Raw genomic sequence first — 13,024 nt, forward strand, 5'->3', positions numbered from 1 at the left:
ATTTCATGAAGCTTTTGCATTTGACTCATGAGGGACGTCTAGTAAAGACTAGTGGAACTGCAGCTTGATGCAATAATAATTTCAATGCTTTTGCATTTGACTCGTGAGGGACATCTAGTAACGACTAGTTGAACTGCAGCTCTTTGTAGAATTATTTTGATATTGGATACTATAATATTCACTGCCCACTGCTAATCTCGCCCCATAATGCTTTGCAGGGCCTTTGGTTGGGTTTGTATTTTTGCCAATAACTGTGCTTGGTTCTCTCCCTATGTTAGGGAGGATCCCAAAATCACCACCTCTCTCACTGCTTGCTAATTTATCATTTTCACTTTTGTGAAATAACTATATGCATTTTAGCATTTAAAGACAGAGATACTTATTTTATCATAACTTGCATTGCGCAAGATGCTGTTTGCAATTATTGCTCAGAGTAGACAAGCACACAGTGCTAACAGCTACGCACTGCACTATGCAGATTGCGTAGCTGAGCAGAGTTCAAAGTGTACTTCGCGTAGCTACGTGTAGTGCTCCTACGTAAACTACACCCAGGGTTAATGTCAGATGGCTTAACTCCAAGAGTCCGTAGTCCTTCAGGCCGTCAAAGGAAGGGTTTTGCTGACAGAGTAAATTTTACTCCAGTCGTAAACATGCCAATCCTCCCATCTCTAAATAGAGAGAACAGACATTGCGCTTGCAGACCGAGTACTCCTTTGCCATTATGACAGAGTGCCCTGTCTGGCAAACTCTAAATCAGGCCCTTAGACTTTTGCAGTTATGTGCAATCTGATCTAGGTATTGTCTTCATATGGCACCGATGATTGGCATTCGAGCGGTCAGGAGATGTGCCCATCCTTTTCTAAAAGGGATCCCTTCTCCTAGACATAATTTAAATTACAGCTAGACTTCTTGATTTGAGCCTTCTAATTGTAAATTCATCCGTTAAATGTCAGAAAGACCACACTTCTCTCTGCTTCAAGAAACATCATCTTTGATGTCAATTCCAAGCTTCTCTTAGGTTTCACTTTCTCTGGCCACTTATAGCTCTTTGCACGGGCGCCCACTGCATCCACAGTAAATGCATATATTTTATGGCATGTGATGAATTTCCCCTCCTCTAGTGATGGTGAAATTGTTCTTTCCAGGAAAGGCTGATTGTAAGTCAGAATTTCATCTAATGGAATATCATGTTGTAAATATAGTTTATAAAAATATCATATCATTTGATGTAGATTTTCTGTTATTAACTCCAGTGGCTGACATTTTTTAAATTATATTTGGGACACAATGGCCATATGTACCATTCCTGAAACTAGCGATTACCTAATTGCTAATCTCTGTGAATCACAATTAGGTAATTGCTACTCCTAATGTATGAAACGCCATGAGTTTCATTTAGCAATTCCTAGTGGTCACAAATCAACCTACCTTATGAATATTTATGAGGTGGGTCGCAATTTGAGACCCATAAGGAATTGCTAAGGTCACGTGGATGGTGGCCTGCTGGGGTCAGTAGACCACCATGTCCGTGGTTGCTTTTAAATAAAGCAATCACTTTTTTTCAAATGCGGCCTGTTTTCCTTAAATGAAAATGGGTTGCGGTTAAAAAAGAAAAATGAAAAGTTTTCTTTTTATTTAATAAGAGCAGAAAGTGGTCCGTGGAGCAGGACTTTATTGACTGGTATAGCCTGCTACGTCTGGCTATAAAGCTATAGTAGAACATTGGAATGTTGAAAGCTCCATTAAATACAATGGAGTTGCTCCAGACTTATAATGCCTGGTATAAGACGAGAGCCCCAACATTCCAAAGTTTGTCTTCATGTTTCTCCCTTTTTATTTTAGAACATTCTACCCTCGGTGGGTGGAATGTTCTAATAGCCTTATAGTCCTCCTGTCTCAGGCTATATTGATTATTAAAGGCCTGCTCCCTCGTTATAGGCCATTGCCTGCGGTTCAGGCGTTTAACTCGGGTTCAGGGTCTTTAACAACCAGTATAGCCCATTGCAGGGGGCTGTAAAGCTCTATTCCATCACCACTCATCAGAGCCCGACTGCACTTAATGAAGATCTCAGAAGAGCAAGTTATATCTAGATCTGCTTGTTAAGAGAACTAAGGAGTATCCTGCTCTCCACTTTTACCTGGGGACGGAAGGTCCTCTCTAAGGGTCAGTTGGGTGGACTCGTGTACTCCGTAGGGGCAGAACAGGCTGAAGAAGGGCACCCCTGTTTGGAAGTTACAGCTTACCAATTAGGAGATGATTACCTGAAGCCTACTAGGACCTTTATTGTGAAAGACCTTTCTCCTTCCCTGGTAGTCTAGGAGCTGCAGGAGAAATCAGAGGAAGGTTTTTCAGCACCTGCAGAAAAGTTATACTTAACCATTTTACTACAGTCAGAGGGCCAGGATCCGTGGTCAAGGCTACCCTGGAAAGGAGCAACTTTAGGGGACAAGATTTCTATGTACGTCCTGCTCAGAGTAGGTAAAACGTTTGACGGGTGCAGCCCACTAGGCATACCCAACCCCCGAGTAGCAGACAAGCCGGAAAATGTAAAAAAGGAGAAAAAAAGGCGTTCATAGATAGTCTTGCAGTTTCTGTAGCAAAGGGTCTTCTTCAGCCACTGCATTGCTTTATTAGGACGCTGGTATGACTATTATTAACAAAATACAAATGCAGAACTGTGATGCATTTCAAAACAATTTGTGTTACATTTCCACCTTGAGCAGAAAAAGTATTTTAATGGGAAATTATCATTATTTAGCCTTCATTCGTATTTTAAAGCATTGGCTTAAAATGAATTTAGCGTAAAGATCAAAATAAATCCTGCTATCGAAGTAAGTGTATATATATCATATGGCCACTAGATGGGGCAATATATCTGTTATAGGAATAAAACCATTCAGATTTTCATCCAACATTCTGTTACAGATCACAACAGAATTCACGCCACTGATGTTCTTCATGCAGTTTGGTATCTTAGCACTCAAGCTATACCAGGACTCCCAACTATGAATAACGACCACGGATCAGCAAGTGATTCAGGTAAATTATTTTTGTACTTTTAACAGCAGAACCTAATATATCGAAAGTTACCGTTTTGGAATGATTCTCTCTCTTCAATCACAATTCAGGAAGCTACCGACGCCCCCTCTCCCCCCTCCAGTTTATTCACAGATCCTGTGCGTTTATTAGTTTATAATTCTCAGTTGTTTTCATGTTAATTTATCACTGTGAAGAGAGTGTGCATACACTAATCTGAATTTGTGACCGTGTTTTCTATGTTACAGAACCCAAATTCGTTTAGCTTTACTCCGAGGCGAGTTTTGTCTGTGCTATTGAATTCCACATTCGGTGCGGTGATGGAAATATCCCTATAGGTCCGACGCAGTGTCAGTCCAGTCCGCTTGTGCCAGCTTTAAGGAGGGTTGTTGCGCGACGGGGATTCCATTGAGTTTTTGTGGACACTGTTATGTCCTGCGAGACACGTTCTAGTGTCTCGACAGGCATAGAGTTGATAGCCACTCCACTATGGGAGTGGGCACACTTGCACCCCCACACACATCCCTCACAGGCGTCACGAGTGCACGGGCTCGTGGCCAGTTGAATAACAATAGCCACGGTGTCTGTGTCAGTCCTTCCTTAGCATGTGGGCCTAGGGCCCACAACACAACATTTGGCGATGAGGCGGGTCTGACCCCGCGTGCCTGAGAAGGGGTAGACAACTCTGCCGGAGCGCTGCTGTAATCGCCTGCCTGTAGGAGGGGAATCAGAGGCTCGGAGGCCGCCGCAGCCTGCCCCGAGGAAGTGACCCCTGTTCCTCCCCCATTACTGCCTGGCGGCAGACGGTTCAGGTGGAGAAGGTACCGCGGAAACGAGAACGTGGCGAGAAGCAGCGCCATCCTGAAGAGAATGCATTCCACCCGTCAGGTATGACCAGGCGCCAACTACGCTATGCCCCCACAGATTAGGCATCCGCAATTGACCCTCACCTGACACCAGTGAGCCCCGGCAGGAGGAGCACCTGTCAGCAAGGTGGCACAGCCATACCGCGCCGTCTGCGGAGGGAACATGAAGGTGGCACCCCGCTAGCAGAAGGGGGATGAACAAGCCCACACTATAAGGCAAGCTGCCAGACGGCATTGGCGTGAAGCGGCGCACGGCACCGGCAGGGGCCGTGGAAGCGAAGAGTCTATCACCCACTAGTTTGGTGCACATTCGACGAGCAGAAAACCGAGGCTGCGTTCGCCTGGAATGAAGCCCCCCCCTTCGTGAGCTGCGACGTGGAGAAGTCCCGGCAGTAAGCTCCGTGCTCACTGTGCCTCTTTCACTGCCAGTAAGCTGCAAGAAGACGCCCCAGTGATGCCGATTGGGCAGAAGAGGAAAGGAGAGCTGCCCGCACATGTGCACCTCCCCTACTGTGCCCCCCTACCTTCATCGTGCGATTAATGAGGTCCGGAGGTAGGCGCGTGCCCGTAGACGTGGATTGACCAGCAAATGTATGGGCCCAACGCCAGGTGCCGCCACAGAACGGCTCCCAACTCCGGCGGCCAGTATGGAGAAGCGTGACAGCCCAGTGGCCATCGGAAGTTAGCCGCACCTGCACGGAGAGCTCCAGCCTGCTGTGTCGGCCCGCGCGGTCCGCATTTGAGAGAGACTGCCGCAATGTGACACTTGTGAGCAGTGGACAAGAAAGCCCTGCAGTCCAGCCAGGAGTACGCTCCACCTGCCTCCCCAGAGCACCTGCAGCAGCAAGGGTAGCCTCTCCATTTCGCAGGCAAGAGCTGCAGGGCCTGCAGGACAAAGAACGAATGCTAGGACCGGTAAAACAGAAGTGCTGCACTGCCATTTAGTGGCTACCAATGGTACTGCAGCCGCCCCAACCAAACACATTACAACAGAACGTCTCTGCACTCACATACACAACCCCCACCACAGGATATGTGAGTGAGGACTGCGCCACACACCTCCTGTCGTCTGCCTGTCGGTTTCGAAGGGGAAGAAAGACTGGATACTCCAGACAGGAAGTCCATACTGCATCAAGAGACTACTGCTTCCAACAGAGAGCCCCATCAAGCCCAAAGTTGCCCAGCCAAGGAAGCTGCCAAGACTCCAGTGAAAGGAAAAGGACCGAAAGCAGCCAAGCCCCATAAAGGTGCAAGGAGGAACGTGCAGCATGCGTGCAAACCCCACCAGCAAGAGTAGACGACCAGTCGCACAGCAATGTCTCGAGGGGGCAATCCCCACTGACCGCGCACGATAGACTGGTGCAGAGAGCGCGCCACCAGCGGCGGCCCAACGTCACCACAAGTGAAAAGAGGGCGCCGCACGCCCCTGTTGGTGAACGAACACCACCGCAAGGAAGAAGAGCAGGCATGCACGGTGACAGAAGAGGGCGCCCTGGTAACGAAGAAACATGCACAGCCCGAGGCACGTGACACATGTGCCCAGAAGATTGTCAGCAGAGGTGAACGCCCAGGAGGAAAAGAGACCTCTCCAAAGAAAAGAAGCACTACTGCAATCAGCAGGGAGATCCCATATATCTCCACAGCAGCAACAGCAACGGAGCCTGGAAGGGGCCAAACACAGTACATGTCCTCCCTAACATGGCCTCAAGACGGAGTCGTCGGTGATGCAAGAAGGGCTAGTGGAGAGTCGCACGCTATGAGTGAACAGCTCACTACTGCCCGTGGAAGTCATTCCCTGGAGAGGGAATGCCCGGAGTAGGAGCGTGAAGAAGCTGCCTGAAGAAGGAGCACCAAAGATGAGTGGCTGCTCGCCATGCAGCCGAGAAGAGCAACTGAAGTTTCGCCTGAGTGGCCCGGAGACCATTGAAGTTCAACGGCCCCATTGGCCTTGTAAGAACATGGTGCATGTCATTGCACCCGAAGAAGAAGCAGAAGAAGAGTGGAAATCGTGTCACCCAGAAGAGCTGGACAAACGCAGGTATGTCAAAGACAACGAGCAGAGAAGCAAGAGGACTCGTTACAGCACAAGCCAAGAACACCTCCAAAGACACCAGACAGCCACCAAGGCGGACCGACAGCCCTGGCGACAGCACCAAGGGAGAATCACACGTAAGCTGCAGCAAGCGCAAACCGTGTTGCTCCCATCGCTGCACAGTGAGACCGTCCATCCCCGAGTGTCGGCAGTTGGAGTTGAATGGCATCCCTGCCCCGGACCGCAAATGCCAGAGGTGCAAGAGAAGATTCAGAAGAAGCAGTCACATGGCTACGTCATCCATCCAGAAACTTCCTCTCCTAGTTAATCATCGCCACCTGTCGGTCAGGCCCAACAGCAGCTATGTCATCAGTGCCATGTGCATGACACCGCACTCAGCAAGACACGTGGAAGTGTGACCAGATGGTCTGCACCAAGAATCGGACAACCAGATGAGGTCAGAAGAGGAAGTCGTGAGTGGCAGGGCCGGACGATGAAGAAAACCCAAGCTACTTTAATGGACATCGCCTGCTTCCAGCCTTCGAAAACAAGCGGCAAAGCCCCTCTGTATAGTGGTTTCAAGCTTGTTTTTCCTGCCACCGTGTGATTTCAGCTACATATTGGGTGACCGAGTGAATGGAGCGGAAATCATGTGACACACTGTGGCACCCTTTGAGTTTGCAGGTCTGCACCTTGCAGGGCTCAACTTCATATAGTGTCTGAAACTCCTGCAGTGTTGTGTAAATACTGATTGATGGAACTCCTTTGGTTCCTATGGACTCCATAGACCTGTGACTTAAGCGTTGGAGGGTAATGAAGTGAATGCAGGTTTAGGATGTTGAGTTCTTGCTTACACGCTTAAGAATAAAGACATGTAAAACTACTTCCGTGTGCGGCATAGACATTGGTGAGTGCCCCGCGCTGGCTAGGACGCTACAACTGGCAACGAGGATGGGATTAGTAACTAATAAATTAACAGCACTTTCCCAGAGAGTTTGTCGTGGCCCAGCAAACTGCTTGTGTGTGCCACATGTGCTGCAGTAGGAGTGCAGAATCACAGCTGGCACCTGTGAAGTGTCAGCACAATGCCAATCTGTGTAAAGCTTTTGTGGACAAAGAAAGCACCATTAAAAATCTACACATCGGTGGCCGAGAATTGAATGAAAAGACCCCAAACAAAGGGTAATGCGGTACTGCGCATATTAATGCTATATGGCATGAGGGGTGAAATGCTAAAGGTGGAGTGTGACAATCAAGTGCGAGTTAAACTGTAATCTGGTGAGCTATGAAGCAGAGATTAACCAGGTGGTTGCGAGGGGACCTTTAAGCACAAAGCCAATTTAATGTCATAATATCATCGGCTTATCAAATCATTAGAATATGAAAAGACCTGTCTTCATACAGAAACAACTAAAGAGAGTTTTCTAACCACAGCCTACTGTGGAGTGGCCCCAGAGGGAGGGCTGAGATTATGCTGGCAGAACTGTCCATAAATGAAGCGGCCCACCACCAAAAGCTGCAGAGTGTGGGCTCAGAACAACTCCACAGATCTCCGTCAAAATAAAGTGCTGCAATGGAGCGCAAGGGTGGGGCAAAAGCTCCTTCAACTGTGAAGGTTGACCCGGAAGCCAGCACGTCTCAAGGCTGTAGCGATTGTTTGCATGAGCAAGTTCACCAAGAAGCGTTAATAGAGACCACCGCTGTTCACCAATAGTTATGCCTCTGCTGCTTTATTAAAACTGCCATCATCATTTGATACTGCCAAAAAACAGAATATTTGCAATAGATTGACTGACTTGATAGAGACCTTTGAAGATTTCATAGGTGCATGTAAAATATGACGAAAAGATTATCAAGTATCTGAAGAACATGGCTGGTAGAGGTGTAAAGGAGGCCGTAAAAAAGATATCACATGATGGTAAAGTGACAAACAATCACCTCAAAGCAGCATTGAATGTCAAGGTCAGTCCAGTGCCAAATCTAGATTATGAACTATACATCTTCAGTCAAGAACGCCAGAGAGTGGGTGAAACCATTGATGAATTTATTGAGATTGGATCTCCTCATAAGTCACTGTAAGTTCAATGTATTTAATGATGAGGAAGCTACACGCCTCAGAGTGATAGATGGATGGCTGTCACATTCCTTTCGACAACGAATGCAGAAGGAAACTCTGAGCTTAGAACTAGTCCTCATTGCTGCCCGAGCTGAAGAGTGTGCTGATAGACATGTGGCTGACATGGAGGCCAGAGGTGCCCAGAGTGTGTCAGTCATAAATATCAAAAGCAAGCCAGAGCCTAAAGCTGAGGGACGCAAAGCGATGTCTACACAGAAAAAGAAAATGTGCTTTAGATGTGGATTTCCACACAATGGTAGATGTGCCGCCAATAGACAGACTTTCAACTGCTGTGCAACAGCAAACCATCTTGTGATGGTTTTCAAAGCAAAGGGAAAAGTGTTTGTGTCACATCGTGAAGACAAAATGGTCAAGGCCAAGCGATCAACCATCTGAGGCACATTGACACCAAGCGAAGTTGATCATCATCATAATCATGGAAAAGAGTTCCTCAGTGTCGGTTTCAAGTAAAAGTGACAATGATAACTGTGCAGTGTCGATGTTTACTTCAGAGAGGCATGCACATGTGGGACTATTCGAATGTAAGAAAAAACATAGACGAAAGAAAGATTGACATGAAAAAGCACCAAAAACCTACTAACATTGTCTGAAGGTTACCCTGAAGGTAAATGGGTGTTGATACTTTTTACAATTGATATCAGTGCATCAATCAACATTATGCCTGAGGAGAAATATTGTGAATTGTCTCCATTACCTCAACTTACAGAATCGAAAACTAAACTATATACATGGACTGCGTCAACACATTTAAAAAGTCAAGATTCATTTTTAGCTGCGAGGAAACACAAGGAAACAGTGGTACAAGTGCCTATTCATGTACTTCAAGGTAGGGATTCTTCAAGTGCATGTCTGTTCAGTTCTAACACTGCTGCTGATATGGGACTGATATCAGTGAACTGGAATATGAATGAACATCATGAAATAGTAAGTACATTTCCTTCCTTATTTTATGGGTTAGGAAACCTCAGGACTATGAAAGTACAGTTACATATAAATGAGGATCTTGGTCCTATTGCCAAAATACGCAGAAAAAAATTCCGTTTCACTTGCAAGAAGGTGCTGAAAGAAAACTTAATTCATTGCTCAAATACCATATCATTGAATGCTTCACTGGTCCAACACCATGGGTTTTTCCCATAGGATTAGCGCCTAAAAGAGACAGTAAAGGAGCTGTACGCATTTGCATTGACATGCGTCAGGCCAGCAAGGCACTTGAGAGAAAGGCTTATTCTGGACCGCACATTGCTGATATGATAACTCAATTGAATGGTCCGAAGTTTTTCTCTCAACTCGACTTAAACAAAGGATATCATCAGTTGGAACTTGAAGAGTATTGCAGGTACATTACCACCTTTTCTACACGCATTGGTCAGTTTTGCTATACGTGACTGAGTTTTGGTGTATCCTCTGCTGCAGAACTTTTCCAAGATATCATTTGACTTATCATACAGCCTATTGTAAATTCTTTCAAGTTTAATGATGAAATATTAGTCTTCGGAGCTCCACAGAAAAAGCATGACAAAGCTCTCATGCAAGTATGTCATTTGCTAAATGATGCTGGTTTGACTTTGAATGCTGACAAATGTAAATTCCCTAAGACTAAATTTAAATTCTTCTGCCATATACTTTCTGATGGTTGGATGACACCTGGTCCAGCTAAAGTGAAAGTGCTATCTTCTGCTAATCCACCACATGACATTTCTATGTTACGTTCATTCCTTGGAATGGCAGTTACTATTCAAGCTACATACAAGAATTTGCCATGGTCAGTGAACTGTTACAAGTACTGACGAGAAAGAATGTGGTGTTTCAGTGATCACGTGAGTTCGAGGAATGTTTCAAGAGAATCAAGCAAGCCATACAAAAGCCACTGAAATAGCCTACTTTGATCCCAAGCTTCACACAGAGGTTGTAGTTGATGCTAGCCCTATTGGGTTAGGTGTAGTTATTGCACAGCATAATAGACAGCCAAATGCCCAAAGGCATATTGTGGCTTGCAACAGCAAAATCTTGTCACAAACTGAATGAGCACATTTGTAACTTGAGAAAGAAAGTTTGACAGTGGCATGGACTTGTGAATATTTCCATGTGTTCTTAAATGGAAAGCCTTTAACACTAGTGATTGATCATCAAGCACTATTGAAAATATTTGCCAATCCTACAGCCAAGATGCCTTCTCATAATGAACTTTAGGTTTTGAGATTTCATGAATACAACTACACAATTGTTCACCATCCAAGGAAAGATAAAAAAGACTGCTGATTATTTTTGAAGAGTGTCACAATAGTGCCCTGGTACCCCATTTAAGATAGTTGAAGCCTACATAAATTTAATTGTAAAATAGAGCACACCAATTAGAACAAATTGTCACTGCTACAAGCCAAGATTGTGACATTCCGAAATTGAAAGACAATATTGCTCCCCAGTCTTAGAACCAGCACTCTCGACTGCTCGCCAGTGACAGTGAGTAATTTAAATTCAGAAATGTCAGAGATGAACTGTCCATAACTCATGAAGGCCTCATCTTGCGACGTACACAAATTGCAATTCCAGAGAGTCTACGACAAGTAATTGCAGTTGATTTCTTTGGTTCTCTTGAGAATGGATATCATCTAGTGGTCATTGTTGATGAATATTCTTGTTTTCCATTGGTAGAAGGCCTTTCATCAATCGCACAAGAAAAGGTTATTGAAAGATTAAATAGCACCTTTGCAACATGGGGTGTCCCTGTTATCTTAAATTTGGACAACGGCCAGCCCTTCAGTACTTGACAGTTCTGAGACTCTTTTAGCCATCTCAATGTAAAGCATCAGAAGAGCACTCATCTTTGGCCCCAGGCCAATGACCTTGTGGAATGATTTGTGAGTACTCCAAAGGAAAGCTGTTCAGTGTGCTGCATTTGAGAAGGTTGAACTCACGGTTGTTTTGAATACCACTCTTCGAGCTTACCGATCGACCCCTCTCTCGACTACAATGGAAAGCCCTGCAACCTTAATATTTGGGAGAGCCATAACAACCATGTTATCTCAATGGGCCAACCTCAGATCCAAGACTGATAAAGATATTTGCACAGTAGAATCTGGGCACAAACAAAAAATGAAAATCAATGCTGGTAAGCGACGTCTTGTGAAAGATATTGTTGGACCTGGCCCTTTTTTGCAGGGTTATCCCCAAACATTTTGCCTTCCTCCTGTATTTTTCTGACCTGTTTTTGTTGGCTTTAGGGCTCTGATCACTTTACCACTACTGATCAGTGCTAAATTGCATGTGCTCTCTCCTTTAAACTTGGTATGATTGCTCTATACCTGTTTGGCATATTTAATTTACGTATAAGTCCCTTGTATTGTGGTATCTTATAAACCCGGAACCCGTAAATTAAATGCTACTTGTAGGCCTACAGCGCTGCTTGTGCCACTGACAGAAATAGCCTTTCAAACCGGTCTCAGGCCTCAGCCACTGCAGGGCCTGCATGCACAGGTTACTGCCACAGTGATTTGACATTTAAAGTTACATGCCACAGCTGAAACTCCCCCTTAATTACATATAGGTCTCTCCTAAGGTAGGCACTAGGTAGCCCTGTGAGCAGGGTGCTGGGTAGGTAAAAGGTAGTACATGTGCCTTCATTGTGTCGCATGTCCTGGTAGTGACAAACAGCCTATTTGGTTTCTCACTGCTGTGAGGCCTGCTCGTTTCATAGGTCTGCTTTGGGAATTCCCTGATATGTGTTTCAGTGGTAATATCTGATCTGAAAGAAGTAGCATTGCCATGTTTGGCATGTATGGAATAGTAGCGCTAAATCCTGTTTATTGGTGAAGGTAGATTTTTCATTATTATTTTAGAAATGGCACTTTTAGAAAATGGGCATTTCTATGTGCTTATGACTCTTTGTTCTATGCAGCCTGACTCCAATCCAAGTCTGTTTTAGACTGACAGTGGCCTGTTTGTGCATTCACTCTATGCAGTCACAAAGGGAGCTGAGGTGTGCCCTGCCTATCCTGATGGGCCTTCCTGAGCTAGAGTAGTGGGAGGAGTTGTCACTGACACCTGAATAGAGCTGTGCCTGTCCTCTCACAATGCTGTCTTCACCCCTATGTAGTGTGTCGGTAGCCAGGGCTGGCAATTGAATGGGGGTGTTGTGCACTTTTAAAGTTTGCGTGAAGTTACCTCTCCATCAAAGACCTTTTCAGTATAATTACAGCGGCTCTGTTGCCATAATTTTAGACACTGCATGGGACTTGCAACCAGATGCTGCTGGCTCTGCACACTGCACAAGAGGATTGCTGTGCTGTCAGGAAAACCCTCACTTGGATTTGGCTTTGTTGTGCTGACCTGCTGGAAGGGTTGCCTTTTGCCTGCAAGGACTCTGTGCTGGCCTGTTGCCTACCTTCTTGCTTGTGTGCCCCCTTCAGTGTACTCAGCGTGTGTTGTGCGCTTTATTTTTCACTTCAAGGACAGGCTACCTTGTTCCTGACTCCAAGCAGTGCTTGGCTAGCACTGTTGTGTGCTTCTGATTTGCTATTGCCAGCATGGAGAGCACTTTTTAGTTTCCCTGCAACTAGCACATGGTGAGCGTTTCGTTCTTGACGTCTCCCTCTTCAACAGCGCATGTTCAGCTCTGTTTATGTGCAGAGGAAGTGAAAGGTGTACTTGTCTCAGGTGCTGATCGTAGCACTATAGGAAGTCCCTGCCCAGCCGACAGTGCTGGTGGAGCATTTTCCCTGGGATAACATCGCCATGCCCCAGCTCCGCCTGCACCTGTGGATGAAGTCCTGTGTGCAAAGCCACAGACAACCAATGCGGGGACAGCCTGCTTGCACCATTTGTTTGATGAGCTTCCTAGTGCGCAGCTCTGAGAGGGGGACCTCTCACTCCAGTGTAGCCGCTTTCTCCACAGCCAGTTTCGCCCCTGTAGAGTGGGGTGCCCCACCCAAGGAACCTGTTCACAGCTGAAG

At 45.9% G+C, this 13,024-nt stretch overlaps 1 protein-coding gene across 3 annotated transcripts in view; it reads left to right on the plus strand.

Annotated features, from left to right (window-relative positions):
- The window catches only part of PDE3A (phosphodiesterase 3A), a 1,085,163-nt gene that overhangs the window by 977,483 nt on the left and 94,656 nt on the right, over positions 1–13,024 (plus strand). For all 3 annotated transcript variants that reach the window (XM_085652713.1, XM_085652714.1, XM_085652715.1), the window contains one exon: positions 2,927–3,040. In XM_085652713.1, the coding sequence (XP_085508839.1) occupies positions 2,927–3,040 (114 nt within the window). The remainder of the gene's footprint in view (positions 1–2,926; positions 3,041–13,024) is intronic.

Source organism: Triturus cristatus, chromosome 4_1 (assembly GCF_964204655.1).
Source record: "Triturus cristatus chromosome 4_1, aTriCri1.1, whole genome shotgun sequence".
In the NCBI taxonomy this organism is placed as follows: Eukaryota; Metazoa; Chordata; class Amphibia; order Caudata; family Salamandridae; genus Triturus; species Triturus cristatus.